The sequence below is a fragment of the Mastacembelus armatus genome, chromosome 10 (assembly GCF_900324485.2).
Source record: "Mastacembelus armatus chromosome 10, fMasArm1.2, whole genome shotgun sequence".
In the NCBI taxonomy this organism is placed as follows: domain Eukaryota; kingdom Metazoa; phylum Chordata; class Actinopteri; order Synbranchiformes; family Mastacembelidae; genus Mastacembelus; species Mastacembelus armatus.
Genome location: NC_046642.1, coordinates 16,477,195 through 16,490,863, shown reverse-complemented (window position 1 = coordinate 16,490,863; position 13,669 = coordinate 16,477,195). Strand labels below are relative to the sequence as shown.

Here is a 13,669-nt window from a genome sequence, read left to right as displayed (position 1 = left end):
CATGCTACTGCATACTATTCATGTTATAACTATGATAAATTATTACAAGCAAAGTACAGACTACGACAGAATCTATACAATGTGTATTTGGAGAAACAGTTGCATGTACAGAATAAGGTCAAACTGTGTTTCATTTGAACTTCTGTCCAGAGTCCTACAGGTGGCAGTCTATGAACCTGTGATAAATGTGGCTCTGGTTTGATTTTTTTTTACCCTGAGGAGTTGTTGCCTGGGACATCTCAGTGTAATAATTATCACCACAAATATGTAGTATGTTGCACTGATGGTATAAAAATTATATGAACAACAATAACAATAATGATCATAATAATTCAAATGTGATGGTGAAAACTTTTTATACGTCGTTAACTTATATGTCAATGACTTGTGAACATATTCAAAGGGTATTTCCCAATTAAAACTGTGGGATATAAATACATTTGTAAGCACCTGTATGTACATTTTATTGTAGCCCTAAGTTATTTTGTTGTTGCAACAGACACTTAAGTTTCTGATTTATGTTTTTTTTTTTAAAATATATATCTTAAAACAAGTCACTGCAGCTATTAAACGGCTTCAAGATACACTACCTGGATTGTCAGATAAGGGGCCATGCAAGGACCAGATGAAATATGAATCCTTATTTCAGTATCATGGTACAGGATTACAGTGTAGTCCACATTTGGCACATAGGTTCCCGTAAATATTTCAAGTGTACACTGTGGAAAAATTAATGAGGCGATCAAAAGACTGATTTAACAGTACAAATTTGTGGAGAAATATGTTTAAAATGAACTAATGTGATTCCCATGGCTTACCCACTCTGTATTTCATTTTACTATATTAAAAATGCAAAAATGACTGTTTCAGCCTCCACTACTTTTTACTTAAATAGTAAAACAAATGACAAACTATGAATTATTTCAGTTGGTGTGTAATCACTTTTTTATTTTGCACAAATTTTCAGACATTATACAGTTATGAAATGCAATGAGCCTTGATAAAATGCAGAAGAGAATCACAAAACTGGAAAACCTGCCTAAACACAAACATGTTATCATTCCTCTCTGTGTCTGGATTTCAGCAATGTTTGGTTTGTCATGACCCAAGCTGAAACCAATCCATGACAGTGTCAGGCTCAATCCTGCCAAAGGTGCCAGGTCACCATGTAGCAGATGTCCTTGTCACTCAAAACACATAGAAGTAAATATTAAGAAATGTGCTGATGCTTTAGACCTGCATGTCAGGGAATGAAAAACTGATCTGTTGTGTGTGCTGGTACAGGACTGGCCAATATTGGAATGGTGTAAAATGGCAGTTTTCAATCATCCCATTATTTGAAACAGAAAATAGTTTGAAGGCAGCAGTTATGATTTCAGGTAAAACATAATTTCAACATTTTTTTATTGTGCAGAAATGTTGTGATTTTTACAGTAGGATATTTATTGGCTGGTTTTATTGTGAATTAGAAAGCAAATCAGGTTTGAGCAAATCAAGTTTTAAACAATTCAAAATTCTCCATTAAAATGGAATGAAAAGAAGTGCAAATCAAGTATAAAAAGAAACTTCAGAAATTAAAGATAATGTACATTAGATTTTTATATGTATTTCAAATACATATCTTTCCTCTGACCCTTTTCTCTCATAAACATATTAATATTTCATGACATACAACATTCCTCTAACCTTTTGATTGCATGAAAATTTAATAACATCTTGTTGCTCCTTCTCTATTTGCCTGATATATGCTTTGCCTCTAAAACTTACTCAAAGAGACAATTTGTACAATTTGTACAAATACATGCAGAAAATATGTTAATTTGTTCTTCATGAAGGTCATTACCAATGAAAGAAAAGCTGTTTGTAATCATCAAAGGCAACACAATTAGGCATATGTTGATCAGTTTGCACTATGAATATAACAATCAGTATGCTATTGATTTTGCACATGTTGTGGATAAACATTTGCTTATCATCACTGTTTAAAGATTTAAGATAAAAAAAAAAAAAACCCAATGAAATATTTTTCTCCTGATACATGGAAACAGTGTTTGATCAAACACATGTCTATGCCTCATCTAACTTCCAGATACCTTTCTGTACTCAACAGTCCCCTTTTTCTTTTCTCATTCCTTGTCAACCTATCAGGTAATCTTACATTCATTTTACCAAATGCAGTACATATAACAACAAAAATATATATACATGATGTTAAACTGATTATTGCACTGTGATAATTATGTATATGATTTATTTTCCATTGATGAACATGGATATTACTATGGTGAATAAATTGACCATGTATGGTATTGTGAATAGCATGTATCCTACCTGCCATTTTGAAAATGAAAATTAAAAAAATGTAAACTCACTCCATCCAGTATAGCAATCCAATCCAATTGATATTTGTTTTGAATTCACCATATAGTTATATAGTTAAATTTGATCCATTACTAATACACTACAAAGAGTGTGTTGTAATCTGTACAGTCCAACAGACATATATTTAAACATTTGTCATTCTGTGTCCTTTCTATGCCTTAAATTTTAAAGTCTAATCCCATGTTTTTTGATCCATTATAATTCATTAACAACCATTAAAACTGCTCCCTTACCAAAACACTATTTAATTATAATATTAACTGTGATGGTATGTTTGTTGTAAAGGTGTAATGTGTAATATCTTTGGCTATTTGTAGTGCAGTTTTCGGTACAGTATTTAAGTAGCGTACAAGCCATAGCAGTCACGTAAAAAGCTTGTTCTTGTCAGTGTGTACTAGGAATGTGAGCCATATAAAATAATAATATCCCCTTGATATAACATTTACCAGGATCAGCAGTCAAGGTTGCTGGAAAAACTCTTACTGGTTGATCCAATGACATAAAAATCAATGAAAATTGAAATCATGCTTTATCCATTAACACCCTCACAGGTCAGTGGAAATGGTGCTTCGTTTCACCCTCAGGCTGCCTCCCCATCCACGAGGACAAGTGTTGTAGGAGTGCAGGCCAGGCGATCGGAGGCCTGAGTCTTCAGACTCAACAGAGGCATCAGAGTCTGTGAGGGAGCGAGTGTTATAGAGTCTCACAGGGGAGCAGATTCTCTGAGTTGGGGTGGGAGGAGGGCTGGTGAAGGTTGGGGACTGGGCTCCCAATGCCCTAGACTGAAACGGACTGATGGGCGGTTTATGACAGTCGTAACCATGGGGAGAATTTCCCAGTGGTGAGATGGGGAGATTGTGACCGCTCAGCGCTCCAGGGGAGGGGCTGTTTTTACGTTTGGCTGCATTGATGATGTTCTTTGCAAGAAGGCGATGGTTGGCTTTAGAGTCTAGGCTGTTGGGAGTGGGGGATATGCAGTGACTGTCTTTGGTTGTTGGAACTGGAGAGCTGGCAGAAGATGTATACAGAGGTTTAGTGGCAGGGAATGATAAATTAGTCTGGGGGGGGGCAGGAGATTGGGAGCGTGATCCCCAGGGAGGAGAGACTGGAGATGTTGCTGAAGATGTTTGATAGGGTCGGGATGTTGAAATAGAGAAAGTGGATGACTGGATATTTTGGTTTACCAGTGGTGACTGGCATCTTGATCCCCAAGGAGGAGACAGGGCTGTAGAAGTTTGGGAATGTCTGGAAGTAGGAGCAGAGGAAATTGTGGAAGACATGGTATTTTGGCTCACTATAGGAGACTGGCATCTTGAACCCCAAGGAGTAGAGTGTGAGGAAGCAGCTGTGGAAATGTGGGAGGGTCTGGATGTAGAAGTGGATACAATAGCAGAGGACTGATTAGGATAAGAAGTTGTAGAAGTGTGTGAAGGTCTGAAAACAGGGCTGGGGGAGATTCCAGACCGGGAATGATGGCTCACCACTGGGGACTGACATCTTGAACCCCATGGGGGAGAACATGGAGATGTGGGTGTTGATGTGTGGGAGGGTCTGGATGTTGTAATGGCGGTAAACTGGATATTCTGACTGGTCATAGGGGATTTGCATCTTACACCCCTGGGAGAGGAGACGGGGGATGTGACCACTTGGGTGGTGGTAGCAGAGGGGCAGCTAGTTTGGATGCTGGTCATCCAGGTTCCAGTGGCAGGACCCTCTGGGCTGCTGAAGTGTCTGGTTAGGCTCGGTGTCCTGGTTAATGTGGAAGTCTCACTGGGAGATTCGGCTGGGGAAGTGTCCTTTGGTGCCTGTTCCAAAAACAAATAATTTTTTTAGAGTCCTGAGAACATAACGTACAAACATTATACCCAACAAAATAAGAGATTGCTGAATAATGTGTATACAGGAATAATTAAATGTCCTATTTGTGTAAATACTAAAATTTTGATTTGACTGTGGTGTTTTATGATACATAAACTCATAAACAGCCAGCATTTTAATGTGAAGCTTGACAAATCTATTCCATGAGAGCAATTTCAGTTATAGCCTGCTGAGTGAAACAGTTTTGAAAAGGGTTTTTACATGTAAAGTGTGTGCCCAGATAGCAGTCAGGTCAACAGATGACTAGTCTGTGTGTGCTTTTTTCAGTAAGGTTGGCCACCAGCATACAGGTCTGGTCTTCAGTCTCTCACTCAGGTTACTGTCATCTGGCCTTACTTAGGTGGCTAACCTTTACAGGGATATGAAATTACTCGACTAAAGCAATGGTTGCATTCCATATTATGCACATGCTTATTAAGAACTAATGATCTGTACTTAGGATAATAAAATTAAGTCAGTTGATGGATATATGGACCTGTGCTAAAAAGAATATTAGCGGTCATGTTACAAATGTTCATGGCATCTGTTGAAGAAAGAACCAGGTCAAAGGTCACGCCATTTGTCTAAATTTTGGCACACCTGAAGACCAACAAGGCCAAAGGGAAGGCCTTGACATGAAGACACATAACTCATAACCCTATGGAAGTTAAAAATATCTAAGTCAAGCAGAAACGATTCCTTAAAAAATTAAATTAGACCTGCCTCCTGTTGCAAATTATCTGTGTACATAGCAGAGGCATAACATTGATTAGTATGTTCAAGTGTTCACGGTGACTGCAAGCAAGGCAGGAAAGTGGAATAACAAACACTTAATAGTGGAATTAATGCTTGGAAGAAGCCAGTGAAGTCAGGAAATGAGAAAAAGGAGAAAGAGGTCACAGCAGAGTGTTAGCATAAGGCTTTAATCAGAGGGAAGAAGATTCACTTGAACACAAAAGAATCAATCATAACAGACAAAATTACAGCAGAAGAGACCAGTGAATCAAGATTTATGAATGAAACAAGCATAAACGGTTGTAGGCTAAAACAGTTATTGATGACATCTCATAAGACAGTACTTTTGGAATTCCTGCTTTAAGTCACAAGTGCATGATGCAAATTAGTATGCAACCTGCAAATGTGAAACATCAAAGAAGTACACCCCATATATTTAGGTAGACAATGCTGGGAAGTAGAATATAATACCCTGAAGCCATAGATCTTAAAACAGATGCCAGACCATCTGTTAAAGTGCTTTGTAAAGCAGTATCACACTGGTACCGACAGAATTGCGAGACAAAGTGGAAAGATTGTGAGGTTGATTCTCATTATATTTTAAAATGTACTGAAAATTGAAGTGCTGACACACTTTTGGTAATACGAGCTTAACTGATTACATAAAGGCACGGTTCTATTTAGCTGAAGATAATTGTTGGTGTTTTAGAGTTTGTCAGTGTGGAAAACAGGATTCTTTCACAGGTTTTCTTGCTGTAGCTGCACTTATCATATACACTATAGATCAATTGGCTTTTGTTTCATGTAAGCATTAAATCATATCACACACAAAAAGGCCCCACTCTGTTCTATACCTACATTGCAAGTGACAGTAAGAAGCGCAAGAAGAAGAAGAAGAAGGCACAGATTAAACAAAAAAGTGCAATGAACTTTTAGTTCCTCTAAAATCAGTTTCAGTTTCACAGCTATGTGTATAATATCTCCAGATGATCCAATCCCTCTGATGTAAAACATTTTCTAATAACGGTACATAGAGGGTTTCCACACCTGTGGCATAATCCCGGCCTTCTTGGCAGAAAATGTGGGCCTTGGTGCCTGGACCACTGACCGGGGAGAGGACACTCGCTCTGGAGAAAAGGCAGACATAGGAGAACTGATCCTTGGCTGTCCAGAGGCGGGATTTGATGGGCATTCTCTTCCTCCTGTGGGACTGAGAGGCAGCTGTGGAGCGATGCATTGGGTACTGAACCGAGACGGAGACTTGTTAGGTAAAGAAGTCTGTCTTAGGAAAGCTTGCTTGGTGGTCAGGTTCTTGGCTTGTGGTGCTCTTTTGGGTAGGTTTCTAATGGGGTCCTTAACTGGGTTAATGATGAAGAGGGAAGCATTAAGCTGGTAGGGCTGGTGCCTTGACAGGTCCATCTCTATCTTTGAGCATCCATTCTCCACAGCAGACTGGACTGGTTCTGGAACTGGCTCGGGCACAGGAGCTTTTTTCCTTGGTTTTTGTTTGACTGCTTGCTGGGACTTTACATTTTGTGAAAGCTGAGCACTAATGTCACAGTTTCTAACAATGGTCTTTACCCTGCCAGGCATGTTTGATGGGTAAACCCAAGATGGAGGCAGAGACATAGTGGGAGAAGATGACCTCATTTGTCTTGCATCTTGATTCTCAACAACATATTTCTCCATCCTGGACTGACGCTTGGCAAACAGTTCAGCCCCCTTTCCTGAAACATTGGTGAGCGTCTGCTCTGGCCTGTGCTCTGCCCTTGGACGGGTCCTTGAGCTCTTAAGGCAAGATGCCCACTCTGGAGCTCTAGCTTCCTCTGCCCTGTCTTCTTCTTTGGTGAGGAAGTTGGAAGCCTCTGCACCCAGCGCCAGTAACTCTTCCTCTGATGTTGGCTCAGGCACAGGTCTATGTACATGTTTCTTTCTTTCATCTACCCCTTGCACCAGAGAGAGCAGCTCGGGGTTTGGAGCTACCACTGGCTTCTGTTTGAATGTGAACATTGACTTCTTGCTTGCCCTCCTGACAGTTCCCTCCTCAAGTATTCCTGTTTTAAGTGGTTCTACTAGCTTTTTCTCACTGCCGGGCTGAGGGACAAAGGTGGAGGGCTTTGGGGCTGTGGGAGGGCCATAATGGGGCATGGGTGGGTATTGAGATACAGAGGAAACTTGGAACTGAGGTGGTGGTAGAGATGGCGACATCACAGGAGACATCAGGGGGGGATTGGAATAATAGGCCTGTGGGGGTTCATTTGTGAAGCCAGGTAGTGGTGGTGTGGGATATGATGGAGGTGGAGATGAAATCACTGCAGGTTGGGGCGATGAAGTGAACCCAGGGAGAGGAGGAGTGGCATAAGAAGGAGCAGGTGGGATGTCCATGATGGGACTAACTACCTCTGGAGCCTGTACTGTCAGTGGAGAGAAAAAGGGTCTGGCAGTTCTGTTGGTGAGAGTGCTTGTCTGCTTGGATGTAGACACACTTTCAGGTCCAGAGGTGCTGTGGTAGTCATTAAAAAACTTTCCAGGGGGAGCTGATTCTGTGCGGCCTCCATTTATCTCCTTCTCCCCTTCACATCCCATCATGTCTGGATCAGTATTATGTCTTTCACGGGGAATCTCGTCCTTGATACTGTCCTCAAGGTCCTCATGCATTTTATCTCCTGCCTCCCCCACCTGCTCTTCATTGACAGGAAGGAAATGTCTCTCTTGGTCAACAGTGTCCTCAGTGAAATCTTCTTTGTGGAGATCTTTACCTGGTTCCTCCATGATATCACCTGCTGTGGATGTCCTTACAGGTGGTGAAAAGAGTGGTTTGATAGAGCTATTTTTTAAGTTTAGATCCTTTTCCTCAAAGCTCTCCTCTGCCCATTTCAGTTTGTTAAACGAAGGGTTGGTTTTCACATTCTCTGTTCTGTCCTCCCCTGTCCCCTCTCCACAGCTTTCAAGGGTAAAGGCGTTGACCCTCTGTTTGCGGCGATTAAAAAGCTGCACTCCTCTGGAGCTGGAGTTCGAAGGAATGGTGAGCTGAGCTGCAATAATTTGACTCCTGACACGAGCCTCCTTCAGCTCCTTCTCTGACAGACTGGCGCTCCGACTCAGATCTGCAATGAAAGGCACAGAGAGAGAAAGTGGACACATTGAATAATGATAAAAATAAGTTTTTTTTCCCATAAGAGATGTTGGATTAATGAAAAATGGGACTGTAACTTTGGCAGACCCAGTAATCAGCTACATTTACTATTCAAGCAAAGACAACTCCCTCAACATCTAATTAAAACTCACCACATCACTTTTGTGTACAATTAGAACAAGGACAAATTTTTAACAAGCCTGGGACAGAATCTCTTTAAAGCCTACACAATTGTTTCTACACCACATGGTTTTGATTGTACTTTGCAGTACTTTTGATTTCAACTAATGTAGCGAGAAAAACAAGGCATTAAGGACACTTGACTCAGCAGACCGCAGCTGTAGGCAGAGAACCTCCAGACGTAGGTGGAGAAACATTTCAAATAAACAATTTAAAAGAAAAGACATAAAAGCTTGACTAAAGTTAATGACATTACTCTAGGTCATTGTCTACTACACTACCAAACGTCAGTAATGTAGTTTTGCTGATTGCTTTGAAATCTAGAGACAAAACATGCCTATGTTAAAATTGATAGTTTGTTTTCTGAGCTTAAGAGCTCCATTCCAGGCAGCAGAGCTATTTCCTCTGCCATCTGCAGTAGTCCCTCCCTGAGCATTCCTGCACCGCTGAGAAAACTCCCTGACTGAGCTTCCAACATGCCTTTGGTTTCTCTCTGTAGTTAATTTGTGCAATACTGCATTTCAGACCCTTATTAGACCATTTTTACAATCTACAGCTTCCAAAAAAGGCATCTCTAGGCTGCTGTCTATAAACATACTATACAATCAAGTGTTCTCATCTTTAAAATAGTATCTACATCATACTTAAAGGCATATGAGAGAAAAATCAGAGCTGCTTCTCTGTTTAGGATAAAAAAAACTGAATTCACACATTTTCTGATGGCTCTTTTAAAGGAGAATAATCGCTGTGGCACATCTGCTAGATTATTCATCGAATTCATGGAGCTCTGACTGGTGGAGGATATCTGATGTCCCTCCAGGAGGTTTGTCAAAACAGCTGGCACAACCATGACTCCTTCTTCATTATTAAGATGATGGATCCAGACAGCTACATTATTTGATGTAATCATGTGCCAATCATAATAATCATGCATAAATTAATCACTGTCCTATAGAACTCGTTCTGCATTCACTTTTTCCTGGCACAGAGCGTAAAACTAACAAAATCATTCCCCCAGTAAAGAGAAATAATATGCATCTGTCATTGATTTTACAGACTTTAACTCTGCCCTCATGGTAAATGAAATAACTGTCTATAGGGCATAAGTCCTTTTACATACTCCCATGAAAGGTTCAAGAACACATGTTTATTTCCTCATATATTGTTTAAATATATAAAGAAGGATTTAAGGCACATTTGCAGTATCTCCAAGCACCAAATTATACACTTTGATGATGACAGAAAGCAAAAGATTGTCAGTTTCAGCGATGTTAATCAATCAATCTGACACAGGAGAGACAGAATGTGACACTATATATCAACCACATTACATATTTGTGGCAACAATATGGAAAAAAGCATTATCACACAAGCACTCCTCTCAGCGCTATTGGCACGAGCATAAATCACCTACTTTTATTGACTGCAGAAGAAAAATGAATCAGTCTTATCGCACAGGTACTTACTGTATATTCAGTTCCTTTTTATCAAGGTTGTCAATATGGAAATGTCCCCACAGGTCTCAATAACGACTTTTATTAGCTTTTTGCTGTTTATAATTCATGCCTCCTGACTAAACCAGGGCAGTGAGGCTTGAAATTAAATGTCCTCAACATAAACATCTTCCTCTAGTGGGAGCCAGACTGGTTATCAAGTAACATGCAGGTGCAAATCCCATCAGTGATTAATATCATGACCAAAATACAAGTGATACTGTTTATGAAATGCTGACTTTGTTTGTCATGATAGCAATTTTTGGAAGGGTTTAGTTATAATCTGATTAAATGACAACAACCTAGCCACTGCATGAAGGTGTTAACAAATAAGTCATTAAGGGAAATAAATATACATTTAAGTGAAGTTATTTTTAAGTTATTGTACAGACATACAAACCACAGAATGGCTAAAAGTATGTGTTGATTTAAAAACCTAACTGTTATGGACAGTAGCCTATATCTCCTGTTACGAAAAACTACACATTAGTACCAACAAGTCATATTTCTTCACAACAGGCAATAGGCAAGCACAAATTTTCAGTTTTCATTTGAGGAGATAAAGTAGCCCAGTGTTTTACAAGATTTATCTTTCTGGAACCACTTTAGTGCCTAATCTCTTACCTTTTTCCTGTCAAAACTCAGAGCTCCGCTGTTTTGTAGTACTTCCACAAAAGTTTTCAATTTAAGTGTGTCTGATAGCTTCACACCCCCTTTCTGTAGCGAGACACAGGATCGGATTTCTTTTTCTCTGCAGTCCAGCACGCAGGAAGGCAGGCAGGGAGGGAAAGGAGGGAGGGGGTCTGTGGCTGGAGGCTGTGCTGTCTGTCATTCAGCCTCCAGCCCTATTTCACTTTTTCAAAGCTGCGTTGCCTCCATCTCCTCAGACTTTTTGCTAATTATAAAAATGGGGAAAAAAGAGCTCAGGGCTTCTGTTGAGAAACTATTGATGTTGCAGCTGTTGCAAAGACACTACTCTTTGTTTTGACAGTTCTGGAGATGTTCCCAATCGATGGCAGCTATTGAGCGGCTTATCTTTGTCTCATGTGTTGTGATGGCAGGAAAGTGTCTGAACCCAGCCGCAGTCTTTAAAATGAAAAAGGGAACCCAGAGATACATCCATTTATGGGCTTATAGATTAGAGCACTGAATGCTCCGGCACCTGACCTCTGCTGCCCTTTGCGTCTGTCTGGATATCACTGTGTGGGTTTATTCTCCCCAACCAAGTGTCTGCCCTGTTTGTACACTCTGGGCCCTGAGCTCCAACCTGCAAGGGCAGGATAGGAATTTCCTGTCCTCCAGCAGAGATCAAATTCAGCCCTCAGATATGGTGCAACTTCTACATCACATTGTCCGACCCTTTTACCCCAGCTTTAACTTTCTCTACTTTATTTCTCTGCCCCCTTTCCTGCCCTGTCATTCCTGTGTGGGTGAGAGCTGACGGGAAAACTCCCCTAGAGGGGGAGTATTTAAGTCAGGGGCCAACCCTGCATTTGTGTATCAAAGGTCAGATTACCCTGTCGGATGTTATCTTTCTGCTGGTGATGGCTGTGGGGTGAGCAGGATGACAGCACGGGCCCCTGTGGGTGATGTGTGAAGCGGTATGGAAAGACAAGGATTAACAGAGGTCCAGGGATCTTAGGAGACTGCATGTGACCTAAACTCCTGTTGGATCCCATGGGCAAAATAAAAGAGCAGCCCAGAGGCAGAAACCACGTTCTGCTGCTCATATTGTTAGTTCTGTGTATTATGAAAGGTCCCTTCAGAGATGTAGCCTTCTTTTATCAGGGTTTTTCTGTTGTTGTTAGTGATCTGCGTTCCATTTGAGGAAACACATTAGTGAGTAATGAGTGATGGGAACAGTGTTGGAAGTATGTTTATCACAGCCTTGACTGCATAATTATTTTGTGTCCATGACCTTTCCTTTGTTTCCTCACAGCACAATGTCCATTTTTACGTTTTTTGAAGACTTTACTGAATGAATCTGACAGACTTGTCACAGTCCAGAGGTAATTATCTTTTCAGATGAGTATAGCCTCAGTTTTTCCAATGTGCAAAATAATGTTTTGCTGTTTTTATGGAGTGTCAGCTCCTGTTTTTGTACTTCTTTGGGAGCTGAGAGCTATAAAAGTAAAGCAAAAAAGTCTGAAGAAATTTCCCAACAGCTTAGGTTAGCCTATTATTTCCACTGGGTGTGTTATATATTAAGACTGCCTTTTAGCAATGCTGCATGATTGCATTTCCATAACCCTAAGTACAACCTGTATTTTTTACAGTATGAAAGCAGATGTTTCTAAGAGCATTGCATTGATGAGGAAGGGTTGTCTGTTTTCTCTATTTGCTGTCTATTCTCCTCAGTCATAGGTTTTCTGATATGAAAATATACAACAGTTCAAGCCACACTTTAATGATATTTCTGTTGTGGAGAAACAGAGTAACAATCCACTTTTGTGCGGCTTCTTGGGCTGGCAGAATAAGGACAGAAAAAGCCAAAAAAAAAAAAAAAAACAAACACTTACTTGCTTTCTGGATCATCTCTTCTTTGTTGAGTTGAGTCTTCTCCCATGATGCACTGGTCTCTGTCCCAGAGGTGTGTATGTCTTGCATTGCTTGGAGAGGTTTTCTCAGTCCTCCTGGACTCCAGCTCATCCCTCTCCTGATAGACATATGTCCCTTGTCCACCTCCATTTCTGCTCACAGTTAAATGCTTCTTCAGCAGCAGAAACAAAAGCCGTCAGCAGGGGAAAATGTGAGTTTCGTTCCAGTCAGCTCAATCTTCTCTCCTTATATGATGAAACCAGCAGTCCAGTTGGAAGATGGAAGATTTACTCCCTACTGGCAGGCTATGAATAAGCTTGGAAATACAAGAAAACACACAAAAAGGTAGCTCAGCTTTCCAGGTTGCTGCTTCTGGTCATGGCTCCCCCTTTAGCATAATCCTTCCAAATACTGTCCTGTAGTCAGCTGAAATTTACGGAAAAACCTCACTCTTATTTTGGGCTTCATGAAGTATTGTTCTCTATCTAATAGGACCTCCCAGAAGGGTCAGCTCCAATGTGCCTTGGATGAGTTCCAATGGATAACTGCCATGAAAATTGCACAAGTTTGTTGTGCTCTATTAAAAATCTGGCAAAGACGACTGAGTAGCAGTCCAGTCTTCTCTATTTGCATCGCTCCAACACTCCTTTTTTCCTTTCCCAGACGTTGCTTTTCCTCTTGCTATTTTCGTCACCAAAACATGCTTTTCGTCTGCATCCCAATCTCCAGCCCACAGATTATTTTCCTTTCAGTGAAAAGGATCTGGCCTTTATCTTGGAGATCATAACTCTAGAGTGACGTGAAGGGGAACTGTGTATATGGTGGCTTCCTGCTGTTAGGTGCATGTGAGGAATAACATTTCATGTAAAGGCCATTTCAAAAACTGGTTAGTATTTAGAGCTCCAAAGCATTTAATTGAAGTTGTTTCATTCAAGTGTCCTGTGTTATTTCTCAAGCATTAAAACCAGATACAGTCTCCTAAAGCAGGATAATTTTGTTACTGCTTTTCTTTATTCAGAAACCCACAACGTTCTTATTTCTTTTGGTGGTAGTTTTGATTAAAACTAAAATGCATTTACTTGTGGAGTCATGAATTCAATAATTATCTGCCAGCAGCTGCTGCATTTAGATGTTTGGTTCGTTTCTTTTGCTCCTTGTGGAAAAGATTTGACGTCTGTGTCAGGCCACTCTGTAAAACTCTTTTAATTAGGTGAATCAAGCTTAAGCTGTAGATAAAATCAAGGAATCTGAGGAAAACGCTCAGTATTCTTTATCTGTTCCCTCTCCACATCCATTTACCGTCCTGGGCCATCTGCAAAAAACAGAAAATGCAGATTAAAATTCAATT

General features: G+C 40.4%; 1 protein-coding gene across 2 annotated transcripts; it reads right to left on the bottom strand.

Moving 5' to 3' along the window:
• Nucleotides 1–1,387: 1,387 nt before the first annotated feature.
• On the bottom strand, nt 1,388–13,328 carry synpo (synaptopodin). Of its 2 annotated transcripts, XM_026329901.2 has the most exons (3): nt 12,303–13,328; nt 6,022–8,081; nt 1,388–4,187 (listed from the first exon to the last, which is right to left on the bottom strand). In XM_026329901.2, exons 1-3 carry the CDS (start codon nt 12,469–12,471, stop codon nt 2,928–2,930), a joined length of 3,489 nt encoding a protein of 1,162 aa, XP_026185686.1. In that variant the 5' UTR covers nt 12,472–13,328; the 3' UTR covers nt 1,388–2,927. The 2 variants fall into 2 exon arrangements, 1 of the variants encoding a protein (XP_026185686.1); XR_003297134.1 differs by lacking the exons at nt 1,388–4,187; nt 12,303–13,328 and adding an exon at nt 10,408–10,965 and having other exon boundaries at nt 7,945–8,081.
• Between the last annotated feature and the right edge of the window lie 341 nt (nt 13,329–13,669).

Bases quoted from the DNA above. Each gene is read 5' to 3' on its own strand.
- synpo (XM_026329901.2), bottom strand. From the start codon at position 12,471: ATGGAGGTGGACAAGGGACATATGTCTATCAGGAGAGGGATGAGCTGG. The intron at 8,082-12,302 runs GTAAGTGTTTGT...CTTTCATTGCAG, and splicing joins AGAGATGATCCAGAAAGCAA to ATCTGAGTCGGAGCGCCAGT. The intron at 4,188-6,021 runs GTGTGGAAACCC...TTTTTGGAACAG, and splicing joins AGGCCGGGATTATGCCACAG to GCACCAAAGGACACTTCCCC.